Genomic DNA, 25676 nt, shown 5'->3' with positions numbered 1-25676 from the left:
ATTTGTGCCAGCTCACTATACATAGGGAGTAGCTCTCTTTGTCCTTTTACATTATTTAGTTTTGCCTTCTCCGAACCTGCAGTTTTTTCTGATATCGGAAAACAAAAAAAGTGACGTGTGTTTCTCTTTCCACTAAAACAAGTGCTGTTATTCAATGCTGTTTATTTGCACTGTGAGGGCAGACGCCCCTCATGTGCCACCCTGTCCCACACGCCACCCTGTCCCCTGGGGCCCCTGCTGTCCACACACACTGTCATAACCCAGACAGATGACAAGCCCCTGCACCACACTGCTGCTGAGAAGGATTTGTATCTGTATTTTGCCACAGCAGACAGTGCTGGCCGATAGTAACTGCTCCCTTTCTTTCACTTAGTTCTTTGTTCATCAGAGAGAGAGAGACAGACAGAGAGGGAGAGAAAGAGAGAGAGAGAGAGAGAGAGAGAGAGAGATGTTAATGGAAGGTACACCACCTATTAGTGTGTACCCACGAATTTGCTAAAAAAAAAAAAAAAAATGTCCACACAAACACACGCACACGCACACGCACACACACACACACACACACACACACACACACACACACACACACACACACACACACACACACACCTCCCTTGAATGACACACACGCCTCCCTCCTCCTGTAGCTCCCTCCACGCTCACATGAAAACTCCGGCAGTCTGGTAAACTTTTCCTGAGTGACAGGATCTGCTCGGTCCGTGGGCAGAGAGTTTCATAAACAGTTCAACTCGCTGGATTACATGCAAGTGTGTAGCTATGGGACCCGTGTAGCTATGGCAGATAATAAAAAACTTCCTGACATTTGCGCGATGGAGCCAGCAGCAGGACGAGGCGTTGGGACCCTCCATGCGCCTTGGAGACCGAGGTTTGCTCTTTTAGACTTTCTTTTTTTTAATTCGCTTTTCTTCATCCGACTGTTTTGAAAGCAGTTTGATTTAGTGCGACCTTTTACCGCCAGATATCAATAAGTGAGACGCAGGCGGTGGTGCAGTTGTGAGCACATGTAGGCTATTTGCGCATCTCTTTAACCAAATAGGATTGTCTATATTAACCGATGATAAACCCGCTGGTAATGGAGATTAAGACGAGTATCACGCATTTATATAGATCTCACATAGACGCAAGATTATATTGTGCATCTTAACATTAATAAGCCTAAAATATTACAAACATTTTCAGTTGTGATCTTCCCTCACGAAAAATCACTATATTTTACAGTTTGCCTGTGGTAGGCCTATTGAGTTTTGTTTGGTTGGTATTTCCTATGATATCACTATAATATTCCTATAATATTCCCATGGGCATTTTATTGTATCCTAAAATTATAGGCTTACTAGTTATTTTTCGTAAGGGGGTTTCACTAAGCTTATTTGATTTTTGTTATGGTACATGATTTAGCACTGATGCAGGTTTATGAGTTAAGATCAAATAGATCCTTTGAAGAAAATCGACGAAGTGATGGTGATAATTTAGAGCTAGTCAGCTCCATGCGGTTAGAAATGATTTTGTGCTTTTTGGCTTGAAGCGGCATTGCTGTGCCAATAATTGCATTCTAACTCCTGATCAGCTTATAGAATAAACTGCTAAACGGATTACTGGCTGAGGAGGAATGTTTCAATATTGGGCCTGAACCGGGTCTCACTTTGCATTTGCGTTGAACACCCGGCGTTACACCGCTCTAATCTTGAAAGAGGGACGGCGAGATTGACAGGACAATGAATGGATTTAACTCCATTTTTTCATGAAAGAAGTATTGTAAAGGCCATGTAAGACTTGAGTCTAGCTCTCTAAGGCTTGAGGCCTGACAGTAATGGCTACTATAGGGCTACTCATAATGTTTCAATACATTAAAGTAAAATGAGACTCAGTTAAAGAGAGGCCCACGGGCAAACGAGCAAGTGAAAGCTAAACTGAGCAGGTTGCAGGCCCGCCCTAGATTTAAGTAAGACATTTGCCTTGTTCCAAGGCCACAGGTAGCTCAGGAATGACTTGCGGTTTAGCCTTCAGGACTTCAAAAGACAGAGACACTCCTCATGACTATTCTGAACTGTCAAAACATGTCCGTAAAACCGAGTCAGGCCTGGGGATGGGCCTTGTTCTTGGTGCTTACACAGTGACCCCCATGGCTGGATGTTGACCGACCTTTGTTGACCTCTGCAGGGTGGCGGGCTTTTCTGCCAAGTTGTAACCTATGGAGACAGGATTTTGAAAAACTGGCGGAAATGCCTCCCTCCACCGGTTTTTCCTGTGGGAAGCAGCAGAACTGTGATCTAAACTTGGAAAGTGACGAAAGGACATGAAGCAGGAACTCCAGACATTTCCCAGATATTCTGCCCAGGGGGCCTCATTGTTCTGTTGACACCATTAGACTATGAATTTTTTGGGAAATGGGTCACTGTGCGCTTTGCTACATTACCTACAACTATAAGGCCATTCAAATAACTTATGTGCTGAATGATTTATGGGGCTTAGAGAACATCTTCGTAGAGACAGGCTCTGTCTCGTGTCGAGTGGATTATGCTTCCTTGCAATATCCAAATCCAATTTTATTTCTTGATTTGTTTTGACTGACCTAATTCCGACACAGTTGGATTCCCACACTGTTTTGCTGGAATCCCATCATCCACCCATCCCAAAGCCCTAAAGGTGTCTTAGTCACTCCGCAGACAATGACGAGGCATGTGATACCCAGTAACACGCTACTCATGTAAACACACACCTGTCTGAAAACTGTACCGAAACGCATGGGCTACACTCATGTAGGCCTTACATGCTCTCAACATGTGACTGAGTCAGCAGAGAGTACACAGAGTGTGCAGACCCGCAGGTCTGTAGAAGTCACAGCTCAGACTGTCAGGTGATACCATGGTTTATAATCAAAACTGTAACATGTCAGTGCAGCGCGGGCATCCTCATAAAAATGCCTCAGGTGTCTGCGGCAAGAGTGACAAGTATTGTTTAGTGATACATTTATAAGTTTATGTCTTGAGTCTCGATGACGTACATAACACGGCTGGTTGCAGATCCTAAGGCCCTCAGTGGAATTACAAATGATAGCTTTAGTATTGCAACATTTTCTCTCTCTCTCTCTTGCTCTCTCTCTCTCTCTCTCTCTCTCTCTCTCTCTCTCTCTCTCTCTCCAGAGTGTGATCCTGTGTTGGGTGGTTCACCTCTGTGATGTCATGCTAGTGGAAATTGAGGATAAGCAGAAACACACAGGCTTCCTGTCACACAGGCACACAAGTCCTGGCTGCTCATTGTGTTTTGTGGTGAGGCTTACTTGACGCTATATATTAGATTGATCGGGGCAGTTTGTTAGGAAGTTTCATTTTAACCTTGGTGTCTGTTGTGCATTTCTGGAATGTGTCATTTTTTATTAGTCATGTAAAGTTTTGGTGTTCTTTTCCTGTTTGTTCCACCCCCTGTCTGATAGCACTGAAGTGCAAAATCCCATCCACGCTTCCATCACTCCTCCACACAGGGACATTTGTGAGAGCACCACACTGTGGTGGCTATCAGTCGTGCATGTAGATCTATTAAGTGAATGGTAGACTTGGAAATAGTAGCAGGACTTCAAATGAAACGGATTCCCCAAGTCTTCTGTTCCTTCTGTTTGGAGTTCAGTCTCATTACTGAGAAGTGTAAAGGTGCATTGATCAAACTGCGGATAAGGATTTATGGGTTTGTCCTCTGAATGGATGAATGTGACTTTTTCCACAAAGAGCAGTGTGTTTCATTTTCATATGCTTGTTGATTTATTTGTTCCTCAGGATGTGTGTGTGAAAGCAGGCAGACCGGGGCTGATCATGGAGTCTGAGCTGAACTGCAGCTCCCAGTGTGACTCCCAACTCTGCTTCATCCACTCAGGAGTCAACAAGCTGGAGGGCCTGGACATACTGCAGAGACTATGCACTCTCAGCACGGTAAACTGTCACACACACAAAGACACAGACACAGACACACACACACACACACACACACACACACACACACACACACACACACACCTGCTCTTCATGATGAGCTTCAATTATAGCAGGTACGAAACATGGTATGTTCACACTCCTACATACACACATATTGGCAAACACATTTTATGAAAAAAAAATCTCTTACAGCGTGGCTGCCCAACACGAGGCTGGGGTCCCACCACAAAATATTTTTAGCCTTCCAAAAGGTTAGATGGTGAGAGAATATTCTATATGGCCTAGACTATATGGTCTAGCTATTTAAATGAATATCTGTCTGATCTGTTATTTTGAAACTGCTTGTTACAAGGCGTATCAACAAGCACCTTGATGATACAAGACTGAATCACATTCATTTCTTACATATACAAATAAACAATAGCAGCGTTTGTCCACCTGTCTGCCGCTCTTGTGAAACTTTGGCCTACAGTGCCAAAAAGCTTGGCATATCTGTCTTATATCACCAAAAACAACAACACAAAATACACCAAATAACAGCATAGAAACATGTGATTTACCACTTGAGGAGCCAATTGAACAGTAGAGATCGGGAAAGGTTATGGGGAAGGGCTAGTGAAGCTATGTATAGTACCAGCACAGTTCCCTTTAAGAACAGAGAGCAGAGATCCAAGCAACACGAGGCAGGGGCAAGCAGTCTAATGTGACTTTGTAAATAGAAACTAAAGTAGTAGAGAATCCAATACTGTGTGAGGGAACACAAACACTGTCTCCCACAGAACTCTTCACTGTACTTACTGTATTTCTCCAAGCTACACCACGGATCAATCAAGGTGAGTTGAGTCTTTATTTCTGTCTTGTTGTTCAGTGTTTGTTTATGCATCCACACCTCTTAAAGTCCAGATATACTGTAGGGGAACAGAACAGTGGGGCAACACTGTGTTTCAAATTATGTTTTCATTACATGCTAATGCATTGTATGGCAAGACTGTATTGTAATGTAATCTCACAGCCCCTCTTTATTATTCGTCTATTGAACTTGGTTAGCGGACATGAAAACGCCTCGCCGTTTGCTAAAATGAAATATCCTTTGATGAAATGTAACACCATACATTTGTTACTATTCGTGGAAGCAGGCAGCTCACTAGGCACAACTGTTCCTAAGCCTAATGGTCTACTGGAAAGGAAAAAAATGCAGTTTAGGAACAGGAGCCAACTTAATCCATAAAATCCCATCTGCTTTTATTTCTGGATGTGTTCCCAGATATGGCTTCCGCTGGCAGTCTGCTGTCTGAGGAGCAGTTTCTTTGCCCCATCTGTCTGGATGTGTTCACCCAACCGGTCTCCACTCCTTGTGGGCACAACTTCTGCAGGGACTGCATACAAGGATACTGGCAGAGCGCTAAACTGTCGCAGTGCCCCGTGTGCAAGCAGAAGTTCTACAGGAGACCTGAGCTCAAAGTCAACACCTTCATATCAGAGGTGGCCGCTCAGTTTAAGAGGTCTGTGGAAATGAATGAGGAAAATGGAACAGCTTCTGGTGTTGTGGACCAGCCCTCGGTGCAGTATGGAGAAGTTTCATGTGATGTGTGCAACGGGAAGAGGGTCAAGGCTCTGAAATCCTGTCTGGACTGCTTGGCCTCCTACTGTGAGACTCACCTGGAGCCCCACCAGGTCCTAGGCACGTTTAAGAAACACCGCCTGATCAACCCGTTGATGAACATGCAAGACAGAGTGTGTAAGAAGCACGAGAAGCTGCTGGACTTGTTCTGTAACACTGACCAGCTGTTTGTGTGTCAGATCTGCATTAAGAAGGACCACAAGGGACACCGCACTGTTCCTATAGAGGAGGAGAGCCGAGAGAGGAGAGCTCAGATGGGGAGGATAGGGGCCGAGGTGCAACAGATGATCCAGGACCGCCTGCAGAAAGTCAGCGATACCAAACACGCGGTGCAGCTCAGCAGAGGGAACACAGAGAGAGAGATTGAGGACAGCTTGCAGGTCTTCACTAAGCTGCTTTACTCCATCCAGAGAGGCCAGGCTGAGGTGCTGGAGGTCATCGAGGGGAGGCAGAGGGATGCGGAGAGGAGGGCCGGGGGAGTCATCGCAGAGCTGGAGCAGGAGATCGACGAACTGAGGAGGAGCAGCGCCGAGCTGGAGCGGCTCTCGCACACTGAGGACCACCTCTACCTCCTCCAGAGCTTCTCATCTTTCTCTGCACCGCCGGCCGCCAAGGACTGGTCTGAGACCAGCGTAAAGAGCGTTGTATATGTGGGCACAGTGAGGAGAGCAGCCAGGAGAGCGGCATCTCAGCTGGAGGAGACACTAAAGGCCGAGGTGAAGAGGCTGTGCGAGACAGAATTTCAGAGGGTCCAGCGGTGCGCTGTGGATGTGACTCTGGACCCCGACACCGCTCACCCCAAACTGGTGCTGTCTGACAACAAGAAGCAGGTCCATCACGGCGACATAGCGCTGAGCCTCCCTGACAATCCAGAGAGGTTCTACCCCGGCATTAGCGTTTTGGGGAAGGAGGGTTTCTCCTCCGGCAGGTTCTACTACGAGGTCCAGGTGAAGGGGAAGACTGAGTGGGATATCGGAGTCGGACGAGAATCGGTCCGCAGGAAAGGAGGGAACATGCTGAACCCTGAAGGAGGCTACTGGACCCTGGGGCTGAGGAACAGCAAGGACTACTGGGCCCTCACCAGCCCTCCTACCCCCCTGCCGCTGGTAGAGACGCCCCAGAGAGTCGGGGTGTATGTTGACCTGGAGTGGGGGCAGGTCTCTTTTTACAACGTTGAATCTGGCTCTCATATCTACTCCTTCACTGGATACTCATTGGATGAAAGACTCTTCCCCTACTTTAACCCCCGGCGTAATCACGGCGGGGTCAACTCAGCCCCTCTGATCATCGCCCCTGTCAACATCTGACATCTCAACCACTTCATGTTTGAATCCTTTCAGTTATTTTATGTTCAGTGTTTTTCACATATCAATGAGCAAAATTCTTTCCTTCTGTGATGTTCGTTGCTGTGTTTGCCTCAATAAAGTTTTGCTTGCTTTGATGAAGCTTGTTTACTCTTCTTCCCCTCATAACTGCTTTTACTTCTATCATTCACAAAAGGCTATATAAGAAGAAAAGAAAACTCAAAATTCTTGCACAGTCGAGAGGGAATCACAAAGAATTTGCAATAAATATAAATTATTACATCAAGCTATGTAGGTGTACACAAACTATCTCTATCATATTTGAATGTGATCATTAAAGTGTGTGTGTGTGTGTGTGTGTGTGTGTGTCTACAGATGGCAGTGGAGCTCCCAAGGCGGTCTCTCTCCCCAGTGCTGTGTGCAGTGGTCTGGACGCTGCTCTCCTGTGGCATCCTGCTGGCTTTCTGCTTCCTCCTCTTCACCCTGCGCTTCAAAAACAACAGGTGGAGTGCACAGAGAAACATACACATCTGACACACACACACTTACACACTGACAAAAATAAACTGATTCTTTGTGTGTGTGTGTGTGTGTGTTCTATATCAGGATAGTGAAGATGTCCAGTCCCAACCTGAATGTGCTGACTCTGTTTGGAAGTGTCCTCACCTACAGCAGTGGCTTCCTGTTTGCTATTGATGAACGAACACAGTCGCAGGGTGGAGCGTCTAGAGCTGTGCTACAGGTAAACCCCCTCGCCCCCCCTCCATCCGCCATCATATTGTTTGTTAAATCACTATTCTCTTAAGTCTAAGCACCCTGGTGCACTGGTTTCACTTCAGTCGTTGCTTAATAACCAGTTATGTAATTTTTGAGCCAATTTTGCATTGGTGTCTCCCAGGCTCGGATGTGGACTCTGTGTATTGGCAGCACCCTGGTGTTTGGACCTATTCTGGGGAAGACATGGAGACTCTACAGAGTGTTCACTCAGCGGGTTCCCGACAAGAGAGTGGTAGGCATGCTGCTCTGGCCTCCTGGTGGCAGTGTGTGTTTCCAGCAGGCACACAAGACGCTTACATTTGTCATCCAGTCACTCCAGTACTATCTCATCGGTGGGCAGGCTCACATTGTGGGTGGTATTCTGCATAGTCTGGACGCAATCCAGCCACAATGCACGTATGAGCAAAGTAGAGAGATGAGTAAGGAGAGTGAGATAAAGTATTGGAGACTCGAATTTAAATTAATTCAGCAAAAGCAGATGCATAACAGACATTTTCAGGCCAAGAAGCACAGATCTGTGTATATTTCTGTTTATTCTTTTTTTCTATTACTGACGTCCATAGGTTCCTATCATTGTCATCAGTCAGGTTCCAACAGAGAACAATGTGCATACTGTATGGAAAGAAGCCTATTTCCTATTTCTTTCTTTCTTTCTTTCTTTCTTTCTTTCTTTCTTTCTTTCTTTCTTTCTTTCTTTCTTTCTTCTTTTCTTTCTTTTTCTTTCTTTCTTTCTTTCTTCTTTTCTTTCTTTCTTTCTTTTTCTATTTTTTTTAATATACCACATAATTATATACCACTGTCTTTTATGTACTACTTTTAGAAGAGACCTATTCCCTAAATGTATACTTTATTTTTTCCTTTAAATCCTAGTTTTATACATTTTTGTCTTATGTTTAATGTGAATATACTCAAGCAACCCACCAAGTCAAATTCATTGTATGTTCAAACTTAACTTGGCCAATAAACCTAATTCAGATTAGGATTCAGATTCTGATTCTGACAGAAATGCACTCTCATTACATCAGATCTTTATGATCAGATCTCAAAACCTGTATTGAAATGACAGGTGTAACACTAGGTCATCTACCAGAGAGTGTGACTGCAGGTGGGTGAACATACTGTATGATTGAAATGTGCAAATGTGTTTCAGATCATCCGGGACATCCAGCTGATGGGCATGGTGGCTCTGCTGATCCTGGTGGACATGCTGGTCCTCACTGCCTGGAACCTCACAGACCCCATCAGGTGTTCCCGGTCTGTTGGAGCTGTCGTCAAGGTAATCTACTGGTGATTTTTCAGTGTTTAATATAGGTATATATGATATTTTGCTGTAGCTTTTATGAAAATTCCGTAGTTGCATTGTTTATTTACAGAACAAAGTGTGAGGATCGGCAAAAAATGTCAGAGGACAGATTTGTAATTATGTGCTTATTGACAAATTATTTGATCAGAATATGTATTGCTGTGAAATTGTGATGATTTTGGGAACGAGGATGTCCTGGTGACTGCAAGGCCTTGTGCTGATAGGCAGGAACTCTTGAAAAAAAAGAGGGACTATCTGTCTGCATTAGTGTAGAATGAATTATAGACATGGGTCTGTGTTGGTGCAAAGATGATCAGGTTTCTTCTCACTGTTGATGTGTGCTTCTTATTGGTCTAGGTGGTGGAGAAAGAGATTTCCTACTCTTTGTCTCAGCTGGACTCCTGCTCCTCTGTATACTCAGATCTGTGGGTTATCATTATCGCTGTGCTAAAAGTAAGTAATCTATGCTTTGTTCAAATGTAAATATAAAATGATTCATCATTTTGAGTTCTTTGATTGTTGATATGACATGTTTCATATATTCCATGTTGTTTCGTGTGCTCAATGTGCTGTATAAAACATGAAATTGCCTTTTTCCAGTGCAGACATTAAAATCTGCAAGTCAAACTGTGAATTTGCAGAATTTACATACGTTATTACAAGGACTAACCCTAACCCTAACCCAATATTTGTGACGTCAGCTGCTGTATCCCAAAGATACCAAACCAAACAACATAACAACAGACTCAAATCTGAGGTGTCAAGTGACTCACTGGAATGAGTCTGACAATGGATGAAGGATACATTTTTGGACCCATTTAATCTGTTTTCAGGTCAAACAACAAATTGAATTTTATTACAGTTACAGTTTACAGTTCTGAACCAGAGAATTCACAGAAAATCGCCCTGGGCATTGGCACAGTTTGTCCATGAAATCTTTCATCTGTTGTCAAAGTCTTTCTTCCACTGTCAAAAGAGTATCTCCAGAAAGAGTCTCTTGACCATGGACTACAGATTAAAGTCTTGGCTAACCCGTTTCCATTTTCAGGGAAGACTTGTTCATCTATGTAAATCTAAACAGAACTCTACAACATTTAATTACAGTGTATTTTTGCTTTAAATGTTCCTTTTTGTCTTGACTTTGTCCCTCCATCTCTGTCTAGGGTTGTCTTCTGCTTTATGGGACCTATCTGGCTGGGCTGACCAGCAATGTCAGCCACCCTCCAGTCAACCAGTCTCCCACCATCATAACAGCCGTCAGTTTGGTCACCCTGTCCTCGGCTGTGGCCGTCCCCGTGTCAGTCTTCCTGCAGGCCTGGCCCAACCTGGTGTACAGCACGGTGGCTGGAGCCATCTTCATCTGCACACTAGCCACCAACTGCCTGCTGTTTGTGCCTCAGGTGAGAGAGACAGCTTTGGCCTGTGTCAATATGAAAATGTCATATTATCTTGACTAAAATAATCTTGATATACAACAGGACTGTAATATGCTACAATTACTTAAAAACTATCATATCAATCACAAAACATCACTTTTGGCTCTCTCTTTTGGGGAAAATAAAACATTAATGACAGACGAGCGCCACCGTTATCGCGGTGGTCATGGTAATAAAAATTAGGGGCGGTGTCATGACCGTTATGTTTTTTTACTGCGATATTTGGTAATATCGGTTATTGTCCCATCCCTACCCCTGACATCTCCTTGTGTCTAGTGATGACAGTGGAAAACTTTTGTGTAACGTCCCAGAAAACGTTTGGGAGGGGGATTTTATTTCTGAGGCAGAACTCTCATCGCATCTCTCATTCTGAGTGCGAGACAGAGATGCTTCTGTTTAAACCACATGCCAACACATTGAATGGATAGTATGTCTGGCAACCAGCATTCCAAAAACAGACATCCAGTCAGTCGGTCAGACAGACAGAAACCATAGATAGACAGACGTATGACAGATACACAGACATATGATTTTCCCTTTTTGTTTTGACAAGCCTAGTAACCCATATGACTGATTGTGGTGCCCACACCTCAGTTCCATGTGCGTGTTAGTTTCCCATATCTAATAGTGGAGTGTGACTCATACATAAGTTGTTCATGAGTCAACACAATGTAGGCTGTGCCAACAGCTTTATGACTCTGTAAGTGGCTGGCAGTGGGTTTATGTTACGATAAAGGAATGCGTCTTCAGTGGAAAGGAAGGAAATGTTTTAACAATGAGCAATATGCTCAAACACACACCTGGTGATATAGTCCGAGGCCATGGTCCTGGAAAACTCCATTATTATAGATTATATTTACAGTATATCTGCAATGTAGTGTAACCTACTGTACATTTTTTCACCTCCCCCAATCTACCCACACATACACACACACACACACAGCTGACCCAGTGGCGGCAGTTTGAAGAGGAACACAACAATCCCAGTCAGATGGCCAAGTATTTCAGCAGTCCCAGTAAGAGCCAGCCCTCTGTATACAGCCAGGATGAGGTCTACTACCTGCTGGGGGAGAACAGCTCCATGAAGAAGCTCATCAACGAGGTACTGCAGAGCTCTGTCACCACAGTGTCTGCCCTTCAACAGGAACATCTCAAAATAGAGTTCATATGTGCTGCTCTTATGACCCTAGAATTTATGTATGTTGATCCTAGGATAGGTTTGTGCCAATCATCTAGGTCACCCCTGTCTTTTAAATTATTCCTGTCAGTGTAGTTGAAGATATGAGGGTTTGTTTTCCTGCCATTCATTTAACTTCCACAGACTTGAAAATTGCCCAAGCTAAATGATCCATCACAGTAAACATGAAGCCTTAATTTGGTCTTGTCAAAGTTTCTGTTTAATGTTATGTCATTGTGCCCCGAGTTGAGTGTTCGTATCAGTGTGCGCATTATGCTTACACTCTGCTTACTGTCAATCACCTGACACCCACAGGAAGAAATGGAAGTCTCCACTAGGAAATAGTCATTACTCAAATTATGTCGCCTTACAGACTTTATAGTCACACCCATGTCTTTTTATTTAGGGCGTCTTTGTTAGCCTGGACAGGATTTAATTTCAAGCTAGGTTTGACACCTTAAAGTTTGTATTTTAAAATGCAAAAAAACGTAAAAAAGTAAATGTTTAAAAAAAACCTAATTACATACAGCATGCTTTGCAAATTGATTAGGTGAAAATTAAAGTAGACAGAAGTAAATGGGCTGTAACTCTAAATGACAGCAGCATTTAATAATACGTTGACATGAACAACTTTCTCCCAAAGCATGACTACACTTTCTAGCTTTGGGACAGATTTGTTCATGTCAGCTAAATTGAGGCTGAACCATTCAAATTAATGGGACTAACATATGCTAATTTTGTGTCAGAATAGATCTCTCTACAGCTGAGCATTTTCCTGTGTATCCCCAAATGTTCAAGCTCGTGTTTGTCATTCAATTTGTCAGAAGAACGCCGTGATCGACAGTCTGCAGGAGCAGGTGAACAACGCCAAGGATAAACTGCTGCGCCTCATGTCTGCCAGCCAGTCCCACGAGGACCGGGAGACAGACTCCTCCTCCACCAACCTCAACTCCTCCTCCACTCAGACCACAGTGGTTCACTCCGAGTGCCCATCCTCTCCCCTACCTCAGAGAGACACCCAATCCCTCCTCTCGTCCTCCCGTCTCTCCCCTCACCCCGCTGCTACTACTGATTCATCTACCGCTCCACCTCCCCCTGCTCCTCTCTCCACGACCCCCATCACTGCTTCCTCTCCTCTCCCGGCTGATGTGTGCGCGGGTGTGACTCAGAGTAGTATCTTCCAGGCTGGCAGTGAGGCAGCAGAGGATCTCACACAGCCTGTGTTCCCACAGTCCTGTGGCTTACCCAGGATAGGGACCAGGACAGCAGGGGAGACTATGCCCGTATCTCCATCCAGCTACGTCACTTCCCCGCATTCCCTCGGAGGCTTGAGCCCTTCTCAGGCGGAAACTTCAGGCTGTCACGGTGACCCGACATCGCAGATGGGGTCGGTTGTCAGGCCGACGGGGTTCGTCAGCAGTGAGCAGCTGCAGGAGATTCTCCAGGAGTTGAGTGTGGATGCAGTCATGGAAATCGCCCTCCGCTCTCCTCCTCAACCAAACTTTACAGAAGCCTCCCCCATTTCCCCTCTCTCCCTGCCGCGCTCCCCTCATCCTCCTGTCGTCTTCTGCTACCCCAGCATCTCCCCTTACGCAATGAGGAAACGCCGGCCTCCCTTCCACTCCCCCCGAGGAGGTTTGTCCCCTCCCTGCTTCTACCCAGGTTCGGAGCCTCCTGGTTGGGGGAAGAGGCGGGACAGACCCCAGAAACCTAGCAAACACCCCTCCAAAACAGCTCTGCACCCTGACGGGGTCACTGTGGACACCGCTGCCCTCCGCCTTGACAACAGTGACCTAGAGGAAGAGGAGGAGGAGGATGAGGAGGAGGCGGAGGGGCGTGGAGCGATAAGAAGGTGCAGGAGGTGCGTTTCGAGGACTCACAGATGTCCGGGACAAGGCCGCGCGGCTCCGGCAGACGTGGAAGCCGGCGGCGAGGACGGGCAGCTCCGGAGACACGTCAGAGACTCCTGTGGGTACTGGGACTCAGACTCAAGCAGCTCAACGGACTACTGCTACTACCACCGGCCCTTCTGCGACTCCTGTCTGCAGCGGGGCTCGCTCGTGTCCTCGGACAGCTCCTCGGACTCCTCAGACAGCGAGTACGGAGGCTACGCCGGCCTCTACCGCTCCCCGCACCCTGTGGTGTTCAAAGAAGACCTCAAACCCACCTTTGTATGAACGGAAGTTATGCAATTCTAAAGGCCCAATGGTTTAGTTCTTTAATAAGTGCACTTTACATGGTCAGAACATTTGTGTCAGTTGAGTTCATGTTCTGAAAAACAGCGGAACACTGTACAGAATTGGCTTCCAGGCTAAGACAGGCACAAAATCATTATGCATGATGCTAATATGCATCCATCATGTCAGTCTGGAGGGTAAATTGACTTTAACTTTCAATAGTAATGTGTTTCACATTCTATATGAAGAGAGTTTTTACTGTTCACTAAAAGGGCTGATAGTCTTGAATCTTTTTCAGTGCACCATAAGCAAAATGGGATGGAGCAGGCCTTTTACTCATGACAGGATTGTGAAAACCAATCTAGCTCAAACGCACACAATGCTGTTTACTTTTCTCCCACATAAATATTATGGCATTACATGTTGTGTATTTCTGCTGTCAGATGAAAACCTCACTTGTCCAAAAACGTATGTCTGGAATTATGAAAAGTAATTAATTTAGCAATTTGCATCAAAGCATTTTTGAAATTACAGGATGTGTTTTGAAGGGATTTTGTGGGCACAAAGGGTAATGAAACTTACTTTATTCTGAGATGATAAGGTACATTTTCAATTGAATTCAAAGTTACATGGTTTTCACACAACAGTAGAAATATGCACCATAACAGCTACTATGCACATATTTATTTGAATATTTATTTGTAAATGTTTTAGTGTATATTACTTAATTTTCTCCTTTTTATTATCATACATGGTCACCCACATTCCTTAAAATCTTGCTATGCTAGTTTATTCTATGATCTGTGGTTTGTAATTCGATTGAATTGAATTTAGTTGTTTTATAACTTACTGATCTCACCACCATAGCCTTTACAGAAATGCAAAACAGGACATTTTGTATTATGTAGTAATGAGTAAACAAGTGCTTGATTTATTGTTACATACTTCCCACCCGCAGTATAACTGGTTTGTGGAATATTATGCCTACACTGTCAGAGCATGTCTACATTTGGTGATGACAGGTCATTTCTAACGTCTCTGTACACTTGATTATATTCCCAGTATTATTATTATGCCTCAATAACAGTATTTATTGTGCTACTACCTTTTTGCTGTGTGAGTCGGAGGAGAGGGGGGTATTTTCAGTGTTTCTCCCTGTAGTGTTATTTCTCAGATGTTGGACTTGTCATGACCTTCAGGCCCTCATCCATCCTCTTTCAAAACAGGAGGGATCACACATCAAGTTCATCCCATAGATTTTCCTGTTGTACATGGAGTTTTGACAGTATTTTATTTGTACCACAGCATGGCCAGCTAAACAGAAACTATCTACCCCATGGGCTTGGTGTAAATACAAAACCTGACTTTCATTTGCCTTTCCGATAGGTTCTTAGAATAAGAATATGGACCATTCACCATGCTATGTGACCATATACAGTTAATCATGACTAAACCAAGATAGCTCATGAGCACAAATTCAGGAGTTTTCATGATGTTTCATATTCCTGCAACACTGACACAAAATGGATCATCTCTCTCTCTCTCTCCCTCTCTTTTCCCTATTTCTCTTCCCTGTCTTGCCCTTCTCTCTCTCCATCTCACTATCTCCACTCCACCTCTATCTCTCTATATCTGTTTTTTTTTTTTTTTTTTTTGGCTAATGGCAAAATATGTGTTTGCCGGGGGAGGTGTTGCTATGAAGGGAAAACAGTGTCTTGCATTACTTCCGCTCTGCTGCCTGTTTTTGAGATGCTGCTGCTCTTTATTCTGCATCAGAGCCATTGAAGGGCAGCCTGGGAGAAACTCCTTTTGATATAGAGCATAACAGACAGAGTAAAAATAAACACAAAAGACCCACTACCAGCATCATTGTGTGGGAGAAAGACTTTCCTACCAAGCTGAGATGAGAGACCAGCATTCTGTTTCATTTATCATCAGATTACGGAATTGTGTAATAAAAATCATAGCAGCCAACATCGATTGGCAACAGTGAATTCACCAAACATGACACAATATTCTTTATAAATGTGTTATTACACTTACAATGATGTTCACATTGGTGCAGGAGCTGTTGGTGCTCAGGCCCTTTGTCTCGCATTTAGGTTTTACAGCCATATAATAACATGGTTGTCCACTGCATCCTTGAATGTTTATTCCTTGTTCTCCATGTCCCCATCCTGGCAGGATAAGCGCCTGCGTCTCTCTAAATGAATAATGGATGGAGATTAGTGCTGAAAGACCTCACCTCTAAAGCCCAACCATGAGGTGCAGTTAGGCTAGTGTGAAGAGCATAAAGGATAAGGATGCAAAGGGAAAGAGACCTGGGGAGAGCCCTAATAGTGACAAGGCAGCTATGTTTTCCGAAACACACTGCCCCTCTCCCCCTCTCTCACAAGCACACACACACACACACACACACACACAGTTACTAAACACAGAGATGGGGCCATGCCGTGTGGCTGACTGGCGGGTATGAACTGCAGCCAGGCCTAGCTGCTTAACAAGGAAGAATCAGAATAAAATATTTTACCTGGATAATTACTATCGTAGCTTTTTAAGACTACTTTGAATGAACTCTACTACCATTTCAAGCACACACATACACACACACACACACACTGTCCCACACACACTCTTCATTGCCAGCTTTATGTCCAACTTTCCTGTGTGTGTGTGTGTGTGTGTGTGTGAAATCTCAATATCTTATATTAAGAGTCGCTTAAAAGTATGAGAGGGAGAGAGAGAGAGAGAGAGAGAGAGTGGACGGGTTACTGGAACTAACATAGCAACAGTGCTGCATGACCACCGGTGCTCTGTGACAGCTGCGTCCATTTGAGCTGGCAGTATGACTCGGAGCTCTATTGGCCAACAAAATCATCAATCCCGGGACTAATCCGCCCATTGCCCCTGTCGCTGCACGGAAAAAAAGCCTTTCAAGTACTGGGGGCGTTGCCAAGCAAATTATGCCATGTGTTCTGCAAGAACAGCGTCCTCATTGGTCGACAGGAACGGAGCCTACGCCCATCTCTGAAGGATACCCTCTCTGATTGGCTAAATCGGCCACCCCAGATTCATCCGTGCGCGTTCACAGTTTTCCTATTCTCCGCCCCGGAGTAGTTCAGCGGCGTAAACCTCGTCGATGAGAACGTAGCGATCCTTTAACCGCTTACGCAAACAGCGTGTCAAACGTGCGTAGTGACAAAGACAGCGAGCCCGAAACCTATGGGGAAGGAATAAAAAAAGAAATTCAGTATCGTCGCACTCCGTACCTAAAGACCATCATTTTTGGAAGAGCTCACTGGCCCCGGGGCCCCGGTAGAGACACCGGATTTTGACGGCGGTGAGGGCGGATTTTGAGTCAGCGCAGAGCCGTTGAAATCCTTCGGCGTTAAAGAAGACTGGGGCAACTGGCAGATTTTCCGTTGGACCGTCGGTAGGCTAGGGTATAGCGAGGGAGCCGCCATGGCAGTCGGATCATTGAGCCTCCACATCGGGATATGAAGAGGAACTGCATGTGTCGTTAAGAATACCCTGCATTTATCTTTGATCCACACCGGATCAGTTGTGCTAATACCTGATCTCACCCTTGTGTTCATCTTTGTGACACTATCCGCATCCAGAAGGAAATCGCAAGCGGTTTTACTCGGGGGGGCCACAGGGAGAGGCCAGATTCATGACTATTTTAGTCGAAGACGTGTCTCCAAAGGCCTGTTGAAAGAAAACGAGGAATATAAGGAAGAAAGGATGCGCTGATTGACTGTTGGTGGGAAAGAAAGGGTAGTTTATTAGGTGATACGAACTAGTGTGAAGGATCGTGGGAAAAGGAGTCGCTTTCTTTCTTCCCTGTGAATTATATTGTTATTCAATCACTGTCATCCTTTTGGATGAGAAGGTTTGGTAAATCGATCAGCCCTGCCATTTAGCAAGTCACAGTCTCTAAGTCGAGAGAATCAAAGGGATTGGATCATGTCGGGTCGGCCCAGGACCACATCCTTCGCGGAGAGCTGCAAACCAGTGCCGCAGCCTTCGGCTTTCGGCAGCATGAAAGTCAGCAGTAAGTACATCCCTGTAATTCTAGAGTAGCCTACCTTCTGCATGCATCAGGCCCAGTGGGCTACATATCCCCGCTAAATGAACATGTCCTCTCACTAACCACGTTGAAAGCCTGTCAGGCGAGCACAGCTCCAGATAGCAAAGGCTTGTCATATCTGTGTCACCGACTGAGATTGGCCGGCGCAGAGTGACAGACAGCCTGCTCTCTGTGAGGAGGGACCGCTGCGCTCTGACGCGCCGTCCCGGGGCTGGTCAGCCTGGCCAGGGTTAGCAGGCCGCGCCGGGCCGGGCCGGGCTGGCACCGGCCCAACTCCACATGCAAGCCTTCCTCTACCGCACATCCGGTCCGAATATTGCTTATTTCAATCTGTAGACCATCACGGATACTGTAGCGACATTACCCTTTAGCATAGACTGTATGGAGTTAAAGCGACAGGGGCGGTCTATTACGCAACTGTCAAAGCGGAAGGTGCGCCCATGCTCTGAACATAGACCCTCCTGGAGAGAGGGGCGGCTCGCTGATCCTATTTTCTGTGGGCCGTCTCGAAATCAGACGTCGCGACGGCTGGAGGGACAGTGTGTCACAGTGTATCATGTTCAGAGAGCCACAGTGTGACCGTCCTGGAGGGTTGGCAGGAGAAGGCTGCAGCAGAGACGGGGCCATGCCATGCGGCTGACTGGCTGGCATGAACTGCAGCCCGGCCTACCTGCTTACCCAGAGGCTGTCAGTAGACACACACACATACACACCATGTGAATTAGAAGTTTAAATTTGTGACTGTAACCATTCCTATCCTAGCTTTATACTCCTGCTTCATATTACCTCTGCTACCATTTCAAGGCACATCACACACGCAAACACTTACTCTACTGCCAGCTTTATGTCCATTCTGCCTTTTGCAAACTGGCAGTTTATAGCCTTATTACTCTGGTGTGTGTAGGTGTGTGTAATAGATGTCAGATACCATTCCAGTCAAAGTGCCCCCTATGCCTTGGCTTCAGCTGAAATAGCTGAGACACCCAGCTGCACCTCTTTCTTATCTTTGCATGTGGCCACACAGTCACCGGTTTGGGTGTGCGCGAGAGTGAATCAGGCTGTAAAAGAATTGTGATGACCATAATGAATTTAGGAGTGTGATTCTGATGTGTGTTAGTGGGGCGAGGCCTGAAGCTCAGGCTCTCCTCTGGGCCTCAGCAACTACTTACTGGATTAGGACACACACACAGATACATACCCCCCCCCCACCCACCCCCAGAACTTCTCTTGCCCCAGATATGTGTGTTGAAGCATTTGTATTTGTATACTTTATTATCCCCGTGGGGAAATTTGTCCTCTGCATTTGACCCATCCTATACACACACTAGGAGCATTGGGCAGCCGCAGTATAGCGCCCGGGGACCAACTCCAGCTCTTTTGCCAGTGCCTTGGTCAGGGGCACTGACAGCAGTATTAACCCTATACCTAAACATACATGTCTTTGATGGTGGGAGGAAACTGGAGCACCCGGCGGAAACCCACACAAACACAGGGAGAACATGCAAACTCCACACAGAAAGGACCTGGGATGGACCGGGGTTCAAACCCAGGACTTTCTTGCTGTGAGGCAACAGTGCTAACCACTGAGCATTTGTGTGTGCCTGTCAGTAGGGCTGCAACTAACGATTATTTTCATGGTCGATTAATCTGTCGATTATTTTCTCGATTAATCGATTAGTTGTTTGGTCTATAAAATGTCAGAAAATGGTGAAAAATGTCAATCAGTGTTTCCCAAAGCCCAAGATGACGTCCTCAAATGTCTTGTTTTGTCCACAACCCAAAGATATTCAGTTTACTGTCATAGAGGAGTAAAGAAACCAGAAAATATTCACATTTAAGAAGCTGGAATCTGTTGGAATTTTCTTAAAAAATTTCTCAAACCGATTAATCGATTATCAAAATAGTTGGCAATTAATTTAATAGTTGACAACTAATCGATTAATCGATTAATCGTTGCAGCTCTACCTGTCAGTGTGTTTTATTCATGGTTATGGTACTGTTTAAAGGATAATACTCCTCAGTTTAAGAAATCTCATGCTAGTTTAGTGTTGTTGAGCATGAACAAGTCAGCCATATTTAAAAATTGGCAGACGGGAGAACTGTGAGTCTTAATTGTTGCGCAGACATAAGCTACTGAAATAGCAGCGAATGTGAGGCTGACCATGTGGACTTTTGTGAACTTCACATTGAATGAGCTTTACATCAGTGTGTTGCTTTGGTTTCCAAACCAGAAAATAGTTTACTCCAGGAGAGACTTGTCTAGGACCCTGGATACCCATTAGGCTATATCATCAGTCATAAACAGCTGAAACTGAAGTGGTCTGACTAATTGGTCGCTAAATAATTAGGTTTCTAACAGTAGCAGTTGGTGTCCAGTCCCCCTGGAGGAAGCTGGAGTCCTTGGTTGCTCAAATGTCACCTGTGACATCAATGTGTGAACCATTTCACATGGTGAGCTCTCCACCCATGGCTGTGTGGGGTAAATTGGAGGAAATGGGAGGGTAAGAAGAGGGCAAGAAGTCGGTAAAACTCAAGAAACTGTAAATGCTTGAAGGTTAATCCTGGTTATTTTCAACCTGGACCTTATTTTCCTACATTATGCCATCGTCATGATTAATTGTGTTCAGAATTTTGTCACTTACTTCACTGTTCAGCTTTACGGACCTCCAGGTCACAAGCGTTGCTCTCCAACACACACCCAGAGGGCCAATGCAGTCTCCAACAGTCAAACTCAAAAAGCGATTAAAACACAATAACACTCACATCTTCAAATAGCTGTGATTGAACAATTATCAACATTTTTTAGTTAGTTATAATAGTCCATTGATATTTTTTAGGTTGCTTACACACTTTACTTTGCTAGCTGCCAGTCTTCTGCTGTGTTCATATCATATCAGAAGTGGAAGAATGGGATTTCATTGCTTCGGCTTGAAAGCGTTCTTACCTGTATATTACTCATTAAACAGCGTCATCCAAAGTCATTTGTATGTATGAATGTAAAATCAACCATGATGATTCATGACACTAGGTGGGAGATAGATAATGGATAATTGGAATTTGGATGTAGCAAGGTCCCATTGCAGTGTGGGTGTTATTGTGTTTAGTATGTTTTAATCACTTTTTGGGTTCGACTGTTGGAGCTTGCTTTGGCCCTGTGGGTGTGTATTGGAGACCAGCGCTCCCGGCGGACTGGAGGTACATACCTCTACAGTGAAGTAGCTTATTGATGAAATTTTGAACACAGTCAATCATAGCTGGTGGGAAAAAGTAATAAATCCTGGTTGAACATAACTGTAATTATCCATGAATCTTTTATCCAAGGAGAAAGCTTTTGAATTGGCTTCATTGGCCAGTGTGACTGTCGACCATGCTGGCAGGCACACATTCTGTGGGCTTGTGGCTGGATAGATGCCCAGATAAGAAGCCACCGTACTTGCTGTCTTAAGTGACACCTGTAGTGTAAGGATTAGGCTACTTGTATCAAAATAGTGATGTTCCCCTCAAAACAAGTGGCTACAGCAACCTACATGGAATAAAACAACAGGGATTTCAGCAGGAGTTTATTGAAGGTTAGTTGGATATGTAAAATCATGTTCTTTTTTTGTTGTTAGTTTTTTTCCCCCAGCATCAGTTTTGTCACTCAGAGCTACACGATTTGGCCTTTTGTAATAGCAGCTGTGTCATGAATGTGGCTTAGATTGTGATAATGAAGCTATTCCTTTGTACACACGTAACACCATGGCACACTTGTGGTATCTACCTAGAAATCCATTTGACTAGCTTTCACATCTTCTCCTCCATGTCACCTACTATTACCCTGACCCCCACCGTCCCAACACACATGCATGCATGCACACACACAGGCGCGCGCACACGTGTACCAGTGTGTGAATAACTTGGCCGATGATCTGAAGCAGCTGTAGCCAATGTGTATGATCCTAGAGTGAACGGTGCTGCCCCTCCTACACAGGCAGACAGACAGAAACACACACACACACACACACACACACACATTCACACACCCACATGGACACTCTTAGTTTTGTTTTTTGGGTGAGGCAGCTGGCCAAGAACAATGAGTGGCTTGTTTAGCATTTCAAAGCTCCCGCTCTCTCTCCCTCTCTCTCTCTCTCCCTCTTTCTCCCATTTCTCCCTATTTCTTTCTCTCCCTCTCTCACTTTTTGCCAGTGACGCTGGGAACAAAATGAACCAATTATACATACTCTTTGATTCCAAATGAAACAGACTGACTTGCAGGGATAGAGAGGAGCCAACAGAATCACCCACCAATAGAAAGAGAGCCAGGTTTAGAGAGAGACAGAAATGAGAGGATGATCAATCTCGATGGCCGTCCATTGGGACTGGGATCACTAACTCTAGTAGGAATAGTGACATGACTGGGCAGCCGTAGCTCTGCAGGCTGCACACCACTCTCATTATGTCTAACATCTATGGACTCCCATTGTCTGGTCAACCAGCCACTGATACCGAGATGTCTGGATCCAAGTGCTGCTAGGCCAAACGTCTGTCTCTCTGTCGGCGGTGACATTCCTGTGACTGGATGTTCCAGTAATGTAGCACATATATATCATCCGCCTCTCAACAGTGGTGGAACACTTTACTCTGTGCGCGCCTGTGTGTGTGTGCGCGCACGCATTCACACAGTGCGTGCACGTGTTTGCTTGTGGTAGAGTGCCTTTTGTTGTCAGTATCTTCAGTAATTCAGCAACTCTCTCGATACATTCCTCTCATAGTCCAGTCTGCCCTGCGGTCCACAACCACCTTGTACCGAAACCCATTTTATCTACATTCTGCCCATTGTCTGTTGAGAGCTATTGATTTCCCCCAGTGTAATAACACTGTCATAACTCAAGTAACAATGCAATATTGACAGTTTGAAATGATGAAAAGGGTTTGTAATGGCAGTGTAATCAGCCTCAGTGTTTGATTCTGTGTGTGTGAGATTACCATTCCACTGTGAACATTTAATAGACACTATATGCATATGACTGTATGCATTTACTTGCAGAGGAAGGAACACAAGGATACTTTGGCAGATGCACTCTTCATTTAATCTACCTATAGTCATTATACAAGAAGAACGGTATGAAAATTATCCCTCGTCTTGCAGTGGCTTGGTATTTATGTGAATAATGTCAGCGCTATAACTTGCAGGGTGTAGACTCCCATAATGATGAAAAGTGAAGATTTATGCCCCCTAGCAACTCCAGAGCTGGGTGGCTCATCATGTCTGGTGATACAAGTACAAACTCGTCAGTCATTAGCGTTGAATTTCTTTATTTTGACTCTTTGTCACACAAAGTGGATTACACTATTTGGATCTATATCACTGATACTAGGATGCTCTTTTCAGCTGAAGGAGAAAAAAAAATATTGTACCCAGAGGACAAATAAGTGGTTTCTTGTCCAAAACACATACTAATTCAAGTGTGACTATAAAACCACCGTGATCATTTTTAATAGGGATGGGCATTTCAAGCAAAAATACTAGTCAATATTCACCGGGAACTATTCAACCATTCTTCGAAGACCCCCCCCCCCCCCCCTTCTTTTTGGTGCTACAAACTCTTATCGTCACTTCTGAGAGATCCTGTGCTATGGGCTATATACTTCAAGTCAGCGTGTTAACATAATTGGCTTGCACACCATATCAAACCCAATAGTACTGGTAGATTATTTTGGTCCAAGACATGGAACAATGGGAATACATGCCAAAATGTCAGTGTGTTGCTTTTAGTTTAACAACGTGTGTGCGAGGAGGAGAAAGAGGAATCAACGTCATGAAAGCATTCTCTATTATCTGGCATTTCCTTGTGTGTGTGTGTGTGTGTGTCAGTCGGAGGTCGATATCAAGATCCGGGGTGGGGGTGGTCATCCTCATGGACATGGGAACACCATCAGCGCATTTGACTACCGTCATAAATCTGGGGCAGGGAATTCACACACTCTTTGTATTTGCACTTCGGTTACACATATATCCTGTAGCTGCTCAATAGTAGTGTTGTTTGGGCCACATGATTCATTATGCGCGGGCCACAGTCAGCTGTAGTGGCCTGAGCTAGCCCGGTGACCTGAATCAGCTGCTGCTGCCTCCAGCGAAAAGTTCCAACAGCTTTCTCTCCCATTTCATTTAGTAGCTGAATAATGCAGCATGCGTAAAGGAAGTCATGGTCCTGTGATATGTCCCAGTAGTTATGCTCCTGTGCAACGTTGTGACAAGTTGTGTGTCGCAGTCTGATTGACGATACAGTCACCATGGCAACGCAACAATCACATGTAAAAAGGAGGTTGTGCTAAGGTCAGGTTCAATAGTTTCATTGTGAGGCTCTGATTAAAATTTTTTTGGGGGGATGATACAAATCACTGATTATTCTAAATGAATATCTGTTTTTATGCCTCCACGCCGGCGACAGCCGTGGCCGGAGGGGTTATGTTTTCGGGTTGTCCGTCCGTCCGTCCGTCCCTACGTCCGTACGTCCGTCCCTACGTCCGTCCGTCCGTACGTCCATACGTCCGAATGCGATATCTCAAGAACGCCTTGAGGGAATTTCTTCAAATTTGGCACAAACGTCCACTTGGACTCAAGGATGAACTGACTGAAGAATTCATATGTTAATTATGACAAAATTTCACACAAATGTCTAATAGGATAAAATGATGAAGTGATGACATTTTATATCCAAAAGTTCAAAGGTCAACTTCACTGTGACATCATAATGTTTTGCTTACCACTGTAGCTGAGAAAACGATCTTGGGTCATTCTACAAAAACGGTGGAAGTGCTGTCACTTACTTTTGCAGACACCAAAATCCTTTAAGTTGACCTAATAATCACATTAATTATATATGTTCAATAAATAAAGACTGTCCTTGCAATGATAAAACAAAGTTTATTGGCGGAGGCATACAACCACGAGGCGGTTATTTCTAGTTTAGTGCTTAATTTTCTTATGGTTTACAGGGGGATGTCTTTTCATAGAAAGCTGCTTCCACCATCAAAATCCTGATTTTATATTTGAGTAATTAAATAATAGGCTATCCTGCACTAGTAGTTGGTTGTGAACATGACAGTTTTCCACCAGTAGAAAATGGAAGGTAATCTAACTGACTGCATGATGATTGACAGTTGATGCAAAGGGGTTTTTGTCTTCACCACATCACGTTTCATGTTGGCCTCCAATCAATCATTTAAAACGAGAATCATCCCATTTCAATTGCAGTCTGACCAATTGAGCCTTCTCTCCCTGCATCTCTGTGAGATCAGATCCCACTGAGAGTAGTGTGTGTGTGTGTGTGTGTGTGTGCGTGCGTGTGTGCGCACATGGACTTTTCTCACGGTTTGAGGAAGTGCAGAGGCGTCATAGAAACGATCCTGTTGGAATATGTGGGCAGAGTCCTATTTCTCTCTCTTGCCTGTGCACATTTCCTCTCGCTCTCTCTCTGTCTGTCTCTGCCTCTCGCTCTCTCTCTCTCGTGCTCTCTCTTTCTTTTTGTCTTGGAAAGTCTATTTCTGTCCCCATTGTAGAATCAGTCTCCCGCTCCTCTTTCTGGGCTCCATCCTGGAGACTGAAGGCCTATTGGGTTCTGGGACCCTCTCCCCCTCCCTCGCTCTCTCATTCTTTGATCATAATCACATCTTCAGTAATTGGACCACTCACTGGTCACACAGTGGCAAGTGGAACCCTGCACACACACACACACACACACACACACATGAAATGATTATTTGATGTGTGGGCTGGACCCTGGAGGGTAGTTTTTTTGCTTGTGTGTGAGAGTGTGTGTGTGTGCCTACGCAGGGTGGACAAACACATGCATTGACAC

General features: G+C 44.8%; 3 protein-coding genes across 6 annotated transcripts in view; all 3 read left to right on the top strand.

Annotated features, from left to right (window-relative positions):
• The first annotated feature begins 708 nt into the window (after positions 1-708).
• gpr156 (G protein-coupled receptor 156) lies at positions 709-15271 on the top strand. The gene is made up of 11 exons (XM_071518105.1): positions 709-886; positions 3165-3290; positions 3792-3944; positions 7248-7375; positions 7479-7614; positions 7771-7881; positions 8800-8925; positions 9310-9405; positions 10116-10352; positions 11332-11490; positions 12390-15271. The coding sequence occupies exons 2-11, from the start codon at positions 3204-3206 to the stop codon at positions 13740-13742; spliced, it is 2586 nt and encodes an 861-aa protein (XP_071374206.1). The 5' UTR covers positions 709-886; positions 3165-3203; the 3' UTR covers positions 13743-15271.
• Positions 5214-6875, top strand: LOC139642999 (E3 ubiquitin-protein ligase TRIM21-like). The gene has a single exon (XM_071518111.1). The coding sequence runs from the start codon at positions 5214-5216 to the stop codon at positions 6873-6875; it is 1662 nt and encodes a 553-aa protein (XP_071374212.1).
• A 1702-nt stretch (positions 15272-16973) lies between the features above and the next one.
• LOC139642994 (glycogen synthase kinase-3 beta) overlaps positions 16974-25676 on the top strand; it is a 28317-nt gene continuing 19614 nt past the window's right edge. For all 4 annotated transcript variants that reach the window (XM_071518104.1, XM_071518102.1, XM_071518103.1 and 1 more), the window contains exon 1: positions 16974-17796. In XM_071518104.1, the coding sequence (XP_071374205.1) occupies positions 17709-17796 (88 nt within the window). In that variant the 5' untranslated portion in view covers positions 16974-17708. The remainder of the gene's footprint in view (positions 17797-25676) is intronic.

Source organism: Centroberyx affinis, unplaced genomic scaffold (assembly GCF_046629955.1).
Source record: "Centroberyx affinis isolate AG114_WGS23_722 - 3 ecotype Tasmania unplaced genomic scaffold, CSIRO-AGI_Caff_v1 ptg000550l_1, whole genome shotgun sequence".
Taxonomy (NCBI): domain Eukaryota; kingdom Metazoa; phylum Chordata; class Actinopteri; order Beryciformes; family Berycidae; genus Centroberyx; species Centroberyx affinis.
This window is presented reverse-complemented; position numbering and strand designations above follow the sequence as displayed.

Coding starts and splice junctions, on each gene's coding strand:
- gpr156 (XM_071518105.1), top strand. CDS start 3,204: ATGCTAGTGGAAATTGAGGATAAGCAGAAACACACAGGCTTCCTGTCA. Junction 3,945..7,247: donor GACTATGCACTCTCAGCACG/GTAAACTGTCAC, acceptor GTGTGTCTACAG/ATGGCAGTGGAGCTCCCAAG. Junction 9,406..10,115: donor TCATTATCGCTGTGCTAAAA/GTAAGTAATCTA, acceptor ATCTCTGTCTAG/GGTTGTCTTCTGCTTTATGG.
- LOC139642999 (XM_071518111.1), top strand. CDS start 5,214: ATGGCTTCCGCTGGCAGTCTGCTGTCTGAGGAGCAGTTTCTTTGCCCC.